The sequence below is a fragment of the Amblyraja radiata genome, chromosome 25 (genome assembly GCF_010909765.2).
Source record: "Amblyraja radiata isolate CabotCenter1 chromosome 25, sAmbRad1.1.pri, whole genome shotgun sequence".
NCBI lineage: Eukaryota > Metazoa > Chordata > Chondrichthyes > Rajiformes > Rajidae > Amblyraja > Amblyraja radiata.
The window spans coordinates 31163601-31181078 of record NC_045980.1 but is presented as its reverse complement, the minus strand read 5'-3'; the positions used below and the strand labels follow the sequence as shown (position 1 = coordinate 31181078).

At 42.5% G+C, this 17478-nt stretch overlaps 1 protein-coding gene across 2 annotated transcripts in view; it reads left to right on the top strand.

Annotated features, from left to right (window-relative positions):
- morc2 (MORC family CW-type zinc finger 2) overlaps window positions 1-17234 on the top strand; it is a 59946-nt gene extending 42712 nt beyond the window's left edge. The window contains exons 16-26 of one of the 2 annotated variants that reach the window (XM_033043719.1): window positions 2262-2367; window positions 3036-3147; window positions 5064-5138; window positions 6095-6466; window positions 7618-7791; window positions 10204-10258; window positions 10560-10701; window positions 11639-11833; window positions 13200-13293; window positions 15508-15696; window positions 15801-17234. In XM_033043719.1, coding sequence (XP_032899610.1) covers window positions 2262-2367; window positions 3036-3147; window positions 5064-5138; window positions 6095-6466; window positions 7618-7791; window positions 10204-10258; window positions 10560-10701; window positions 11639-11833; window positions 13200-13293; window positions 15508-15696; window positions 15801-15869 — 1583 coding nt within the window. In that variant the 3' untranslated portion in view covers window positions 15870-17234. Of the gene's footprint in view, window positions 1-2261; window positions 2368-3035; window positions 3148-5063; window positions 5139-6094; window positions 6467-7617; window positions 7792-10188; window positions 10259-10559; window positions 10702-11638; window positions 11834-13199; window positions 13294-15507; window positions 15697-15800 lie in introns of both variants that reach the window. The other variant, XM_033043718.1, reaches the window with a different exon arrangement.
- The last annotated feature ends 244 nt before the right edge of the window (window positions 17235-17478 follow it).

Below are 17478 nucleotides of genomic sequence, written 5' to 3'. Positions count from 1 at the left end.
TGGCTTAAATAAAGATGCTGTCACTTTAACCTCTGGGGTTGGTTCCAGTGTGTCAGGGCACACAGTTGGGAGCCGGGTCCGGGTGATCAGGCGGTGATAATTATGAGAATTTGCAGCCATTTGAACCGCAGCCAAACTAGAAGCTTCATTCAGGAGTGGGTGGCAGCTCCCCAGCTGACGGGACCTGTTCTCGCTCTCTTTGAAGGAGGCGCCACCTGCCCCAGTGAGTGGTCAAACGCGGAGCCAACCCGTAATATGAGTGGTTGCATTTACTCAGTCAGACTTTGTCGACAGTTGGGGCGGGGGATCTGGTAGCAAGAGAGCTGGCGATGCCGCACAGACGGAACAGTTTAATAACGACCCATTAAAATCCGCCCTTCAGCCACTCGGCAACCCGAGCTGATCTGACAACCCTCCCGCTCGCTCGCTGCGTGCCCGATCCTAACGCAGAACCTCCACAAAACCTTTGCGCTTTGGGTAACACCTGCATAAAGAGCCTCTGCTAACAAGGGCCGGCGAACTGTGCTGGTCAACATGCACTGGGTGAGATGGCTGGGGAAACGCACCGCAACCACCGGCAACTTGGAACTGCACAGATCCTCCACTCAACCAATCCAATACTAAAGGGCAGGCATTTCACAGTTAAATGTCTTATATCGGATTGGCGGCTCCTTCACAGGGCCAACCCTGTACTCAGTTTTCCTCGGAGATGAATCTTTGCCTTAACGGTACATTCACACCGCCTGTAGGTAAAGCATCAGCCCACATCACACTGATACAGTCGCTGCCTGCCTGCCTCAGATTAAATATATTTCTACACATAAATTATGAATAAAGATAAGAAAATGTTTGAAACGCGGAATATTTTCTTATTACAGTAGCTAACACATTAAGGATTAAATGAAAATAATAAATTCTAACTTTTTGAATATCTCATAATTGCAGATTAATGAACTGAACTAGAACTGGGCCTGTGTAAGTAGTGTGTGAACAGCAGAACAAGAAAGGAAGTTATTGAATTGACAGAATTCTAGATTAACTCATTGTTAGAATAGTTAACAATTTATACACTGTTGATACAGCGTTGCGTTCGCTTTTATTTTATCCCGAATGACCTTTGACAAATCCTATGATTCCTTGCGTTTATTGAGACACCGAACTCGCTTATTAGGCTAGTCATGTCAAATAAATCAAAATCCTTCCTCCTGCTCACCAACAATTAATTTAAACAGTAGCCACTGAAGTTGTGGCTCTTACTTCATATTTGATTCTATGTTCCATACTTGCATTACATTTGATTCCCTTTTTTTAGTCCATCCATGTCCTGTTCTGCTTCCCAGCTTTCTTTCTTTCCTTCTGCCTTATTGATGGTGCTTGCTTTTTGTTTTCTGGTATCAAGCCAGCTTTTACTTTTGGGAGATTAGATTGTGAGTATTGCGGGCTAAAATGCCCATAGCCTGCCTCTTATCCTTGCTTCACACAAAGGGTGGTGGGTGTATGGAACGAGCTGCCAGAGGAGGTAGTTGAGGCAGGGACTGTCCCAACGTTTAAGAAACAGTTAGACAGGTACATGGATAGGACAGGTTGGGAGGGCCAAACACAAGCCGATAGGACTAATGTAACATGTTGGCCAGTGTGGGCAAGTTGGGCTGAAGGTCCTGTTTCCACGCGATATGACTCTATGAGTACTGGAACAACAGCTAGCCTTTAACAAATCTTGAACTGCAATTTAGAATTTGCCAATTTTGAATGCCTCAATTTCATGCCATGCAGTTACTCATTAAACAATTAGGAAGCTCACTATTCCATTACTACGATCACGACTGCTATCTTGACTAAATGGTGGACTGAAATCCTTAAAACTGGCAGAGAAGTGTTTAAAGCCCTTCCACTTTTGAAAAAAAAATTACAAGTTTATTTTGAGAGATTTCAATTCAAGTCCAAGAGATCACACATTGTCCCATATTTTCTGAAATATATTGCTTTTGTTTGGTGTTGCTCACTTTCTAAGATCTCAAATGTAAACTTAATGGCTGAGGTAGTTGAACTGCTAGTACCCTGATTGAGTCAGTGCCCTGATTTGATGGAGAGTAGCCCTAGAAGAATTATAGAGAAAAAGGGCAAAGGGAATTGATTAAAAGACTGCCGCACTGAGTGGGAGTAAAATTGGTAAGCTAAAAAGCCATCAAAGTTGATACTAAACAGTTATTCCAAAAATGGACCATTTTCTGCAAACTAACAATTTTGGAACTGCTTTCTAGATCACTGTTTAAAATGGCGGACCCTTCCCTACCGAGTGGATGATGTTGGTAAGGCATATCCAGACAGTTGGATGTGTTCCATGAGCCCTGACCATATCCAGAATCGGTACGTACAGTAAATGCAAGACACACAACTGAGGTAAAAGTCTGCATTGACCCTGCTATGCCTGACATTGTTAGGGTAGTGTTGGTAATCTCTCTTTTATGTCTAACCTGGCTGGATGATGCAACTGTCCTATGATGTGTGGAAGATTAAAATTCTATTCAGAGAGCACAGACTGCAATGAGGTAATTGTTAAGTTTCCAACATTGAGCACTTACGATAAAGGAGCATGTGTTTTAAATACACTACAGTGGAAAACGGACTTCAGAGGTACTGCGTAGAAACAGGCCTTTCGGCCTACTAAGTCCATGCAGACCAGCGATCATAACACTATCCGAAACGCTGGCAGTAATTTTAATTTCACTTAAGCCAATTAACTTATAAACCTGCACGTCTTTGGAGTATGGGAGGAAACTGGAACACCTGGATAAAACCCACGCGGTCACAGGGAGAACGTACAAACTTTGTACAGACAGCACCTGTAGTCAGGAACAAACCCGGGAATCTGGCGCTGTAAGGCAAAAACTCTACCGCTGCATCACTGTGCCGAACTATTTACTGGATCAGACATTTCAAGGCTAGAATCCATTTGAATATGGTATTGAAAGTGGACAATGAATGGTTTACATTTCAGTATTACATTAGAGCGCACTTCGCGTCTTTTTTTCCAGATGTGATGCTCCAGAGCAAAAGCAAAATGTACCAATAGGGACACTGCGAAAAGATGTGAAGTCGCACGAAGATAAAATACGAGTGCAGCAAAAGAAGCTGGAAGCATTGAAGGTAAGGTGAGATGTATAAACGGGGCATTAAATAATTTAGATAGTTTAAGTTTGTGAACAGAGACACTAGACTTTCATTATTCTTGAACGTGTATCTGCCTTATTTTAACATCCCTCACTTGCGTTTCTTGTACTTTGCTAATGTTTTTGGTGCCATCCCAAATGGCTACCATAGGTGAGGTGATATGTTACATGACCAGATTCTTCGACTATCTAGTGGTTCTGACGGCCATGTTCATGTTTTCCCAGCAGGTAAAAGGGAATTTCACCGTACCTAGGTGCAAGTAAAGACAATAAATTCCAATAGAACCACTGATTGGATATAAACACATTTAAAAGTGCGTTAAATAAGCAAGTAAAGGCTCACTCTGTGGAAATGTTGCAGATGCAGAGTGCAAAGCTAGGAAACAGAAAGTAAAATGCCTAGACTCAATCATAATATGAATTTAAATTCCCTGCGTGTCCATAAATAGTGTTGAGATAACATGCTTTAAACTTCTGCCTCCTGAGTTTTTGATCCTTATCCTGTGGTAAGTGGCTCAATCTAAATATTACATCTGAAGAAGGGTCCCAACGCGAAACATCACCTATTGCTTTTCTCCAGAGATGCTGCCTGACCTGCCGAGTTACTCCAGCATTTTGTGTTACCTGCCGAGTTACTCCAGCATGTAATATGAATATTACATATTTCCTTTTACGTTAGAGGAGGCGTTTTCAGCCCATTGAGTCTATGCTAGTTTACCGAACAGTCCCATTCCCCCGTTAATTTTCCCTGTAACGTATTCCCTCCATATCCTATCAGCATCCCTCGGATTCTCCCGCTCACCTGCACACTAGTGGCCATTTACAGTGATTAATGAAACTACAAATTAGCACGTCTTTGGGACATGGAAGAAAATAGAGGACCCAGTCACAGGGAGGCCAAACGTCACATGCCACTAGAGATTGTAATTAAACCTGAGTGTCTGGATCTGTAAAATAGCAGTCTACTAGTTAGGCCACTGTGCTGTCCCTTTGCTTTGAAATGTAACTATCCCGCAACTAAGTTTTCCCCCGGCTGCTACTGTTTCAAAGTAAGTAACACCAGTTTATTCGATCTCGTTGTTAAACTTGTCTCGGCATCTCTGCAGAGTGGGCACATCTTTTATTTAAATCTAACACAAACTGTATAATTGTTGATCATCATCTCTACATGTAATGTGCCCGCAGATAATTAAAATGTTCCTGCTTGCCAAAAAAAAATTAGGAAAATGTAGAAAAGTCTCTTGCCCCAAGTAGGGGAATTGAGGACCAGGGGATATAGGTTCAAGGTGAAAGGGAAAAGATTTAATAGGAATCTGAGAGGTACATTTTTCCACACAATGGGTGGTGGATGTATGGAACAAGCTGCCAGGGGAGGTAGTTGAGGCAGGGACTATCCCAACGTTTAAGAAACAGTTAGACGGGTACATGGATAGAACAAGTTTGGAGGGAGGTACACAAAATTGCTGGAGGAACTCAGCGGGTGCAGCAGCATCTATGGAGCGAAGGAAATAGGCGACGTTTCGGGCCGAAACCCTTCTTCAGACTGATGGGGGGTGGGGAAAGAAAGAAGGAAAAAGGGAGGAGGAGGAGCCCGAGGGCGGGCGAATGGGAGGGTGGGAGGAGACAGCTAGAGGGTGAAGGAAGGGGAGGGGACAGCACAGGCTAGCCAAATTGGGGGAATTGGGGGAAAGTTTGGAGGGATATGGACCAAGCACAGACAGGTGGGACTAGTGTAGCTGGAACATGTTGGCCATTGTGGACAAGTTGGGCCAAATGGCTTGTTTCCACGCTGTATCACTATGACTCTATGTAATGTTTGTCTTAAGTAATGTTCATTCAAACATTTTTTAGCTATTATTATATGTATATTTTTTGGTTTTTGTCTTTCCCCAGAAAAACATGCCTATCCGTTCTAATGCTGATTTAAAGAAACTTCCACTTGATGTTAGCTGCAATCCCACGCTGGAGGTGAGTAGTAGGTAGTTCAATGGTTACTATGCAATCTAGAGAAGAGATGAGTTGGGCTTGTGCACTGAAGTTAACTGTAATATCATATCACGGGATATTTAGGTGTTAATTAATGGATGGTAGACACAAAATGCTGGAGTAACTCAGCGGGACAGGCAGCGTCTCTGGAGAGACGGAATAGGTGGCGTTTCGGGTCGAGACCCTTCTTCAGACTGAGTCAGAGGAGTGGAAATCGAGTTTTTTTAACGGAGACATTTCCACTCTGTTATAGAATAGTGAAAACTGAGGATTTCAGCCGTCCTAATATAGATTGGTAAGAGTGTAAAGGAGAAAATGAACTGACTAGACTGTACTAGATACGCCTTTGGTTGCCACCACTGCTTATAGTTTGGATATCCACTCCACAGTTTCAATAACAATTTAGTGAGTGGATTGAAATTTGCCAAAACATTTTGAGAGATGGTCTTCATTCCATCGATTCTCCTTTTGAAAGGAGAAAATTCATTACATGTCCACGTAGAGCAATGCGTTATTGATTCCCTGCTCATTTTCATTTGTCTCTTGAGGCAAGAAGAGAGAACATTTTTAAGTCTCTAAATAACACGCCACAGTGGCGCAGCTGGTAGAGTTGTGGCCTTGCAGCACCAGAGACCCGGGTAGCATCCTGAATACGGGTGCTGTCTGTACAGAGTTTGCATGTTCTCCCTGTGACCGCGTAGGTTTTCTCCGGGTGCTCTGGTCTCCTCCCACATTCCAAAGATGTACAGGTTTGTAGGTTAATTGGCTTCTGTAAATTGTCCCTAGTGTGTGGGGGTGTAACTGTTGTACGGGGCGATCGTTGGTCGGCGCGGTGTCGAAAGGCCTGTTTCCACGCTGTGTCACTAAACGAAACGTAAAATAAACTTGTTGAACTTTGTATTTGTGCTTTGTAAGATATTACTTTGACTTCTCTGTAGGCACGGGCTTCTGTAAGTAGTCAGCGTGCACGATCACCGCCGTTGGCTGACATCATCAAAAATGCCCCGAGCCACCCACCTGGATTGAGGTCCCACGCGCTACAACGCAAGTCTTCCACCTCCAGATTCGCAAGCAAGGCTGCAGACACTCACGCCAACGTTACCGTTAAGAAAGCAGTAACCAACGCGGGAAGATCCCAGCAGCGGCTGTCAGCCTCTGCAAAACAAAACGCTGTGTCTCCCAGGATCGGAGCGCAGCCATCCACCTCTGTGAGGAATGCCACCCCTGTCTCTGTGAACACAAAGAGCCAACAGGTGAAAGGAACAAAGGCCTTGGGACACAAAAGGGAGACGCCGAGTAGGACGGTGCAGGTATTTTACACAAGTTTAAGGAAAACACATCGCTAAATCAATGAAGCATCTTCAGTTGTAGATCATTATTATTGCAAACTAACTCATTTGCATGCTTCATAGTTGGTACTCAGTTCAGAATTTGTTCTGTTGCACTAATGCATATGTTCCATTAAAAACTAGACAATTCCCTGCTGTCCACTGTGGTTAAAAAAAATGCACTGACATTTTAAATACTGTGTCTTTTAAAGTGCTCTTAGAAATAAGGTGCTTGTCTGGTATTGCAAATGGATCTGGATTTTACTCTGGATCCAATATTTAACTGATAATGTAAATTGTTCATATCAAATTTTGCAGTATGAAGGAAGTACTCAGAACTAACAAAAAAACACTTAGTTGCGTATCAAATGTGCACTTTGCAGTTGGCAGGAGTTGTGGACTTGATGATTTGAGGGCCAGGGATGGGTAATGCCTTGGGAAAAGGCCCCAGAGATAATTTTGGCCACCGCAGGCCCCCAAGCAGGTGCCTGCAATTATTTCCTCTGTGTTGGATCATAGAACTTAAAGATGGAAGATGAAAACCAGGATACTTCTACGGTCTTATAACGTTACAGAATTCCCCAGAAACACTTCACCGACTGTTGCAGAGAGATATTTTTTAAATTGCTTCCAGAAAGCAGCAAGCCAGTTGAACTGTTTAAGAAGGAACTGCAGATGCTGGAAAATCGAAGGTAGACAAAAGTGCTGGAGAAATTCAGTGGGTGAGGCAGCATCTATGGAGCGAAGGAAATAGTCAACGTTTCGGGCCGAAGCCCGTCTTCAGACTGATTAGTTGAACTGTTGCCTCGGAGCCAAAGCAACCTCTGTTGTTGTCCATATGGAGTTTGCAAATTCTCTTCGTAACTGCAAGAATCTTCTCCGGATGCTTTGGTTTCCTCCCATGTCCCAGACGTATGGATTAATTGGACTCTGTAAATTGCCCCTGATGTATAGGTGAGTGGCAGGATCTGGTGAGATATCGTGGATAAGTAGAAAGAATATAATGTGGTGGATTATTATAAATGGGTGTTTGGTAGTCAGTGCGGGCGGGTTCAGTGGTCTGTTTACCTGCCATATCACTCCCAAGGCAATTTTAGGAAGATGTTATAATTGAAGGTGTTTTTCTATTCCAGTCTGCCGGAACGAGGAAGAGGAATACGATCATAGAAAGTAGTGAGGAGGACGAGGAAGATGACGACGAGGATGATGAGGAAGAAGAAAAAGAACAGGAAGAAAGGAAATCTAAGATAATCCCCACCGTTTCCGAATCAAAGCGCTTGAAAAAAGACACAGCTGATGTGGTGGAGGTAATATAACATTTTATATGGTGCCCTCAGTAGCCTCCTTTTATTTGCTAACACTACATTCCTTCAATGTCCCCATGCCATTTGTTATTATTTGAAAATAATCAAGTAATTGGATTCTAATCTTTAGCAGTGTTTTTTTTGTTATTTTATCCATACCGTACTGATTTTTGAGGTCACATTGCCTTGGTGTATAAAGTCACCTAGCATCTTGCTTGGAAGGCAAACCTAGGTGAGACTAAAGAAGGATTGACTTCTTGGGTGAATCTGGCACTGTGCTCAAGTCACCACATACATTTCAGCAGCAGCGTATGATAACTGCCAACATCAGGCAATTTCCTCTTGTCAAGTCCCAGATGTTGTAAGTGCAGAGTTCTTCACCTGACCATGAAGGCCCGATGTCCTGGCGGCCTTGCAGTGATGGTCAAGCGTAGCCATTGGTGTCCTCCACCGCTGTTGGCCACATGCGGTCCCATGCTCTCGGGATCTTGGAGCGCCGTTCGGTCTAGCCGAGCCCCAGTCTCTTGCAGGGCCTTCAGCGGCCCACTCTGTCGAGGCACTGCACTGCCTCCCGCAGCTGGTCTGCTTCCCGGCCCACCATTCTGGGCGAGCGAACTGGGCCTTCTGGTCTCCATTCTGGATTAGCTGTTATCAATAGGGTTGGAACTTGCCACCTTCCTGCAGTATATGAGGTTTCTTAATCTTGCTCTTACTAACCATCGATGAAACTGTTTTGAAGCCAGATCCCTATGTACTGTGTCAATTGATAGGGTCTGAGCCCACAGTACATGGAGTTAGTCATGCACATGCAGGTGTGCATTGTGTAGAAACATTCACCATTTTCTCACCACCACCACCTACATGGGCACTTGCAAACAATTTCCCATGTTGTTTACCAGTGATTTTCTCTCCTTCCTCCTTACTTTAAGTTGAACTTGAGCTTTTAGGTTAAAATGGGAATAATCAGATTTCAGACAGTGGTGAGATCTGAATAATGGTCTTGGGTAACTTTGAGGAGGGAAGTGAGAAATGGGCAAGACATATTTCTTCGGATAATATTTTGAGAATATTATCTCAAAATATTCTCGGAAATATTACAATTCTGAGATTTTTTTCCTGTAATTTTTTGTTTTTAGTGTGTTTAAAAAGTATGTGTTAATGTTCTCTGGTTTGTTTTATGTGGGGGTGGGGGGGTTGGGGGAAACTTTTTTTCGGTCTCTTACCTTGTCGGACATGCGATTGTTTACCGGATCATTTCTCCGGTCACTCTGCGGCCTAACATCGTGGAGCTGGAGGCCTTGCTCGGGACTGACTTTAAGCCCCACTGCGGGGCGTGGACTTACCATCGGAACCGATTCCTTACCTGGGATCGACGCTCCAACCGCGGCCTGTGGACTTTAACATCAAAGAGCTCGCAGTCTCGGGTGAGAGCCCGACGTCGGGAAGCTCCAAAAGCTGCACGATGTTCGACTAGCCCCGACCCGGGCTAGATCGCCCGATGCAGGAGCTCGATTGCCCTGACGAGGAGGCCCGGCTACGGGAGTAAGATCGTCCCGTCAAAGGAAGGTTAGAGGCCCCTGACCGCTGGAGGACAAAGAAGGGAGAGATTTAACTTTTTTTTCACCTTCCATCACAGTGAGGAATGTGGAGGAGTCACTGTGGTGGATGTTTATGTTAAAATGTATTTTATATGTCCTGTTGCTTTTTATTGGTATGACGACTGTATGACAAATCAAATTCCTCGTATGTTGCAAAACGTACTTGGCTAATAAAGTATGACTATGATTATTATGATGATATAAACAATGATGTGCTTTTTCTCTCTAAATTGTAGAACTGGTTGTTTGTATAGCCCCAATAAGTGTCTTAGTGGGGCTATAGAAAGCTCACCTGTCCCCCCAGATCCTGACCAACTTTTTCCGCTGTACCATCGAAAGCATCCTGACCACCTGCTTCACGGTATGGTACAGCAGTTGCACCGTAGCGGACAGGAAGGCACTACAACGGGTGGTGAAAACCGCTCAGTACATCATCGGTGCCCCGCTCCCTGCCATGGATGCCCTCCACCGAAAACGGTGTCTGAGACGGGCCGGGAAGATCATCAAAGACCCCTCCCACCCCAACCATGGACTGTTTGCCCTCCTCCCATCAGGGAGGCGGTACAGGAGCCTCAGGTCTCGTACTAGTAGGATGAGGAACAGCTTCTACAACAACACTATCACATTGCTGAACTCGGAGTCCCGCCGATAGATTTCTCCAGTCTCTCCGTCCACATTGTTTGCTTATTCTGTATTTTTATTTCTATATTGCACTATTACTACGGACTGACGCTAAACTGCATTTCGTTGTACCTATACTTGTATTTGTGCAATGACATTAAAGTTGAATTGAATTGAATAGTGTGTTATATTACAGATTTCGGACAGTGGAGGGGAGGTGGATGAAGAGGAGCAGGTCAGCACCATGAAAGGTGGGAATGGGGTTTACATTTCCTACTCTTAAGCTACGTTGAAGTATCTTTGAAAGAGCTGACTAGCATTATGGCTCCAGCAATGTGGTTCCATATTTTAGTCCAACTGGTGGACCAAATGAATTTTTTGTGCTCTTAATGTTTATGATTCACAGCAAGTAACTGAACAATCTGCGCATGAGAGGAAAAATGTTGTGCTGGAACTTGAAATTATTTAAATGGGGCAGTGTGTTGTATTTCCATCAATGCATTGGGTAATCCGCATTGTGTAATGAGAACACTTTGTCCTTCCTGTGTACAGACCGAGGACTTCTGGTAGAAATGAAGGTGAATAAGGAGTGGCACACGGGTCGGGTCACTGCTGTTGCAGCCAGCAAACAGTCAGTGCGGTGGAAGGTCAAGTTTGATTATGTCCCAACGGCAACTACTCCGAGAGACCGATGGTGAGAAAATTGCGCTTTTCTATAAACTCATCACTCCCTAGTCTACACTTTAAGACATCTCTGAAGTATGCCTCTTTATTCATTAGCCTCTTCTAATTATTATTTTGCAAATAGAGAAGTTTAATACGCAGAGTGTAATTAGTTTAGAGGAGGATATATTTAACAGTAGAATCATAAGAACCCCATCCAACTCTGTCACTGCCATCATCTCCTTGAATGATTCTATTCCTTCTGTTGCGCTCACCACACCTTGGCGTACTGCTTTGGTCTTCACTAAATGAAAATAAGTGTAACCAGCTCTGAGTTATTTTATAATGCTGATTGGCTGCTGTGGGGGCAGAAAGCTAATGAATTTTTTCCCTGTCCACTCACAAACTGGACTGTTGGACACTTCCTGCAGCTCTGCATTTCACCCCCCTCTCCCCCCCCATATTACAGTTGATGGAAGAACTCAGCAGGCTAAGCAGCATCTGTGGCGGCAAAGGAATGCTCAAATGCAGGGTGTTGACTTAAAATGTCAACCATTCCTTTGCCTCCACAAATGCTGTTGGACAGAGTTCTTCCAAGTTTATTTTTTCTAGATTCCAGCAGCTGGAGTCTCTTGCCTCCATACATTTTCCTTTGGGTTCTGTCTCCCTAACTGTTGTTATTAATCTATCAACTAGATGGCTCCATTAACAGCTTACAACTTCAGCAACACTGGCCATGTCCTTTGCTCTGTACATACCTCCCCCACTCTCTCTGCCTTTGAGAACTAATGAAATGTTAACTCTGTTTCTCCAGCCTAAGAAATGTTTAATGGAATAAACTGCTTTTATTTCCAGTTTCTAGATTTTTTGGCACTCCAAGCTGGTCGGTGACTGCCAGCTGTCCTTTCCATGAGCACATCTTGTGATCAAAAGTTGATTTAGTTAACTTGAGAACTTTTTTCCTGCAGGGTTGAGAAGGGAAGTATGGATGTGAGACTAATGAAGCCACCGTCTCCTGAATACCAGACACCTGACACACTGGGTGGTGAGGAAGACATATCTGCGGAAACAGGATCAACTTCAGACAGTACCAGGATGGAGCCAGACACTACACAGCCAACAACCAGCAAAGAGACTGTGGAATCACTTGTGCTCAGCTTCAGGTGAATGAGTTAATGGGTTATCTACCCCGTTAACCTTCTGACTGGACGGTCAAGGAAAATGTGCAGGCATAAATCACAAAGACTATCACAAAGTATTTAAACATGACATCTCTGATGCAGTAGCCATCCAATGTTTCCATTCAGGAATAAGGAGCAATTTGTTCTTCATTATTTACACAACTTCAACATTGGGATGCATCAGGTGCAAAAGGCTCTTGGAGTTGACATTCTTCATATCCAATTCCAGATATTGAGTGGAAACATGGAAAATAAGTGCAGGAGTATGCTATTCGACCTTCAAGCCAGCACCTCCATTCAATATCATTATTGATCATCCTAAATCAGTACCCCGTTCCCCTTGATTCCGTTAGCCATAAGAACTATATCTAACTCTCTCTTGAAAACATCAAGTGAATTGGCCTCCACTGCCTTCTGTGGCAGAAAATTCCACAGTTTCACAACTCTGGGTGTAAATGTTTTTCCTCATCTCAGTCCTAAATGGCCTACCCCTTATTCTTAAACTGTGACCCCTGGTTCTGGACTCCCCCAACGTCAAGAAAATCGTCATAGGCATCTAGCCTATGAATTATATGTGAGGCCAGTCAATGTCTGATTCTCACTTGTGCTTTTTCCAGAATGGCTTGCAGGATCATGAGTAATTGCTGGCACCTGTTTCTCTTCTTCCCCCACTCCCCCAAACTTCTATTTCCCTTAGTTTTGTATTTCCCTACTGCATCATCCAAACAATTGAACCTATGACCTCCATGGTCCTGTGGCCCTTTAGTGAATTTTATTAACTGTCTCTAGGAGTGCTCCAATCCCTACCTCAGTTGTTTCCAGGAGCCTAACATACAAACATACTCTTGTCATTTTATTCCTTTGGTTAATATGCCATTAAGATGGAATGGAAACAAGATTTACATGGATGTTGCCAGGACTCAAGGGAGAGATTGGGTAGGCTAGGATGTTATTTCTTGGAGGGCAGGAGACCGAGAGGTGATTTTATAGAGGTGTAGAAAATCATGAGGGGAATAGATATGGTTGTATAAACAAAGTTTTTCCCAGGTTAGAGGAATCAAAAATGAAGGGCCCAGGTTTAAGGTGAGAGGGGAATGATTTAATGCGAATATGGGTATATGGAACGAGGAGTTCAAGGACTGGTTGAGGCAAGTACAATAACATTTAAAAGACATTTTGACAGATGGATCAGAAAGGTTTAGAGGGATATGGGCTAATCGCAGCCAAATGGGACTAGCTTAGATGGGGCATCTTGGTCGGCATGTGTGTGTTAGGCCAAAGACCTGTTTTAAATTACTCTTAACATGTGAATACAATTTAATCATTTTTCTCACTTCCTTTTATTCAGAAATACTTTGCGGTATTTTCTGCCACCAAATTACAGGATAAATAAGGAGGAATTGAGCTCAATGACGCCAGAAGAACTTGCTTCATTCCCTCTGGTAAGATTTGGATCAAAGTTAAAAGTATTTACTTTGGCCATTTTGTGCAGATGTGCTTTTTTTTTTAATTGCATCTCTTGCGAATCAGTGGATATAAGAGCTCATTCCTAGTCTCTTTGCCTGTTCTGTCCAAACGGGTTAGCTGATCAGATTTGCACAGTAATTATCTTGGTTACATTTGTAACACTTGCCTGTAGCTTCAAGTCCTATTCTAAAATTTAAGCAAATGTATTCATGCAGAACTTTGGATGAGAGTAAATTTCTTAATGGTGATCAACTCAAAACAGTAGATATAAATTATTTGGGGTTAGTAGAGTGATTTTATGTGCACCATTTTAAAAAACTTGAAGGAAAGTACAGGAAATAATCCAAAGGAATAAAAATCTATAATACAAGACAGAAGTTGTGCCATTGTTGTACAAAATCCCTTATAAGAACATACACTGCCCAGAAACACCGAGTACTGGCTATCTATAATACTGGCTTTGGAGGGAGTGCAGCAACAGATCTACCAGAGTTGCTCATGGATTTCAAATCACCGAGGATAGTCATAGAGTGATACAGCGTGGAAACAGGCCCTTTGGCCCAGCTTACCCACACCGACCAACATGTCCCAGCTGAACTACTCCCACCTGCCTACGTTTGCCACCAAACTATCTTAAACTATATTAGACAGATCCACTGGATAGACACAAAAAGCTGGAGTAACCCAGCAGGACAGGGCAGCATCGCTGGAGAGAAGGAATGGGTGACGTTTTGGGTTGAGACCCTTCTTTAGACTGGTTAGGGATAAGGGAAATGAGAGATATAGACCATGATGTAGAGAGATAAAGAACAATGAATGAAAAATATGCAAAAATGTAACACTGATAAAGGAAACAGGCCATTGTTAGCTGTTTGTTGGGTGAGAATGAGACACTAATGAGACTTAGGTGGGGGAGGGTTAGAGAGGGAATTCCAGGGCTACCTGAAGTTAGAAAAATCAATACTCATACCACTGGGCTGTAAGCTGCCCATGCGAAATATGCGATTCCCTGGAATTTGCACAGTTGAGAGGAAAACCCCTGTAAGTTTATAAATTAACGAGGAACTGAAAGATAAATGGAGAACTCCATACCAAGAATGTTTGAATCCAGCAATGAAGGACAAGGGATGTTGCGTCCAATATTTTGTCCAATAGATATCATGACAATTGAGCACTACACTGGATCATCATCCTAAAGATGTCATTAACCATTCTTAAATGGGATTCAGATTTCATAGTCAGCAAGGAGTCAGGCTGGGCACCCCACCACATCTGCACCGAGCAGTGGGCTCTCATCCCCAAGGCTTGGACCATACCCTTCTACACATGTAATTAAAAAGTGCTAATCTAGAGCTGCTTAATGCTGTCAGGGACTGTTTTAGTCGTATTCTTGAGCTGTGCATTCCAGATACTCACCACCCTCTGTATCTCTTCCTCCCTATTCTAAATCTGTTATCATGTTTAGTCTATCACTGATTTAGGTGGGGGAAACCCTGCAGTCTACCCTATCTATACCCTATTGTTTTATATACCTCAGTCATGTGCCCTCTTAACTTCCACCATTCCAGTTCTAGAGAGTAGACCAAATTACTCTAGTCTCTTCATAACTGAAATGCTCCCTCCCAGGCTACATGTTGGTGAATCTCCTCTACACCCTCCCTGGTTTTCACACATCCTTCCCACAATGCGGCACCTAAAACTGCACGCAGTACTCTATCTGAGGACTAACTAAAGTTTTATAAAGTTGGAACATAAACTACATGCTTTTGTATTCAGTGCCCTGATTTAATGAAAGTCAGTATCCCAAATGCCTTCTTAACCACATTCTTGTGCTACCATTTTCAAGGATCTCAAGTCCATTGGTTCATCAGTGCTCCCCAACGCCACCAATTCTTAGTGTATGTCTGTAGTTCACTAATACTCCCAACAATGCATCATCTCACTTACATCTAAATGAAATCTCCATCTGCAATTTCCCCGTAACAATATCACTCCGTAGCCTAAGACTATCCACAACTGTTGGGCTGTGTCATCTGCAAACTTCTTGATCATTGCCTCCTACATCCATGCCCAAATCATTCATGTATATTGCAAACAGCAATCTGTATTGCCTCTTGGATATGTATAGTACCAGATGTATTAAAGTCGCTTTACTGTAATTAAAATATTTACTTTTGTATTAAAAACAGAAAGATTACTTTGAGCAGTATGAAGAGGGGCTGAAGAACCTGTGCACTGCTTACCAGACCCGTGCTGAAGAGCGTGTCCGAACCACAGAGAAAAAGTTGCAACAGAACGATGCAGAGCTGACAGATGCACAGGAAAAGCTCTGCAAACTGAGGAACAACATAGTGGAGCTGCTGCGGAAAGTTCAAGAGGTAACTGCTAATTTTTCTAAACCGCAGCAATTCTTGTGTACTGACTCAGTACACTACACTGGTTATTGTAATAGGACACTAACAAATGCTTGTTTACTTTACAGGATATTGAAATTAGCACAGACGACGAGCTCGATGCCTACATCGAGGAACTAATTACAAAAGTGGACTGAATACCCCAACCCTCTTCTCCCACACATACACCTGTTACAAAGTGTATTGGAAAGGTCTCTAGTACACTGCTGCAATGTGGACGAAATGTAAGCAGTGTTTTAGAAAAATGTTACTTCATTTTGAGGTTTTAGCTTTAAAGTTTTACACCTTGTTTAATGGGCCTGTAATTTTGTATTATATTTATTAAAAATACAATTGTACCATTTGTTCCTTGTGTACATACATCTACCATTTTACTTTTTCATTATTTAAATTATGAACACCCACCTGCAATTGTCCCAGTGTTGACATTCCAACTTTAGAAGTGCTGATGTTTTGACATGGTTCCATTTACAGCAGCATATTTGTCTTAGGTGAATGACTGGCTGACAGACTTGCTGCTGCAAATCACATCATTTAGGTAGACTTTTGCATTTAGCAGGTAAATAATTTTGCTTGAAGTGCCCATGATTATAAGCTCAATGAACCTGCATTTTTCTACCTTATATAAGCAGTAGTTTAAATTCAGTAGGGTGCTGATCAAAGTATAACTTTCAATGTTATTATCTGGAGCATGACTCATGCTTCCTGGATTACAGTTTGAGATGTCTTGACAAACAAGTGTACAGTATAAGATGAATGTTTTAGTTTCAAAGATTAGTCAATTCTGTTAAACGTATCCCAAAGCAATAGCTAGTGTAGGAACTGGCTTCAAGTCCTTAAATTATCCTTGAGATCACAACTGATGAATTCCCACATGGTCAATCAAGGTACAAGTTGAAGCATATGCTGGAATGAATGGAGAAAGATTCACTGCAAATCTGATAACACTTGCTGCTAACAAGATAGAATTCAGCAATTTGCATTTGGAGAAATTAACCATTTTACAGGAATGAAAGCAAAAAAAGATAATGGTGTCAAAAATTGATTTTCAGAACAATTTTCAAAGGATGATGGGGGAAAACAAAAGGCAGGTTTGTTAATTCTATTGTACTCGTATCCCAAACAGCTAGTGTAGGAACTTGTTCCACTCTTTACCCGAGAAGGTGGGGGTCATTTCACCCACAGCTCATTATCAAGTTGCCAGTTCAGCCTTGAACAATACAGCAAGTCTGAAAAGATTTACCATCCTGTGCAAAGATGAAAGTCCCAAATTTTAAATAATATTGCAAATAGATTAAATATAGTGGATTTAATAAAGATTTGCCACATATTCATTGAGATTCAAAAAAGTTTGTTTGCAAGAATATCAGGAATAAATTCACAAAAGTTGTAAAATATTCACAGGTCAGAGATATTTCATTGAATATATCTCCCTCTTTCAGTTTACATGATGGAATATAATTCTTAAACTTGAATCATAACTAATAAAATTTGTAAGTATCTTAATGTGTTTTGGCCCATTGTTAATCGTATGGCAGAACAAAGGGATACTAGATAGAATTGATTCAGACATTTACCAAGCAATGCAAGGCAACTTAATCCAGCCTCAGAGCCTGTTACTGGAGCTGGGGTGGATACAATCAAAGGCAGAAGGAGAATTTTTAATTCCTTGGCACAAGCAGGCTCTCAAATAAGAAAACCGTGCAAATAAATTGTGACCAGTGGTCCTGCTGGAACTTGTTTAAT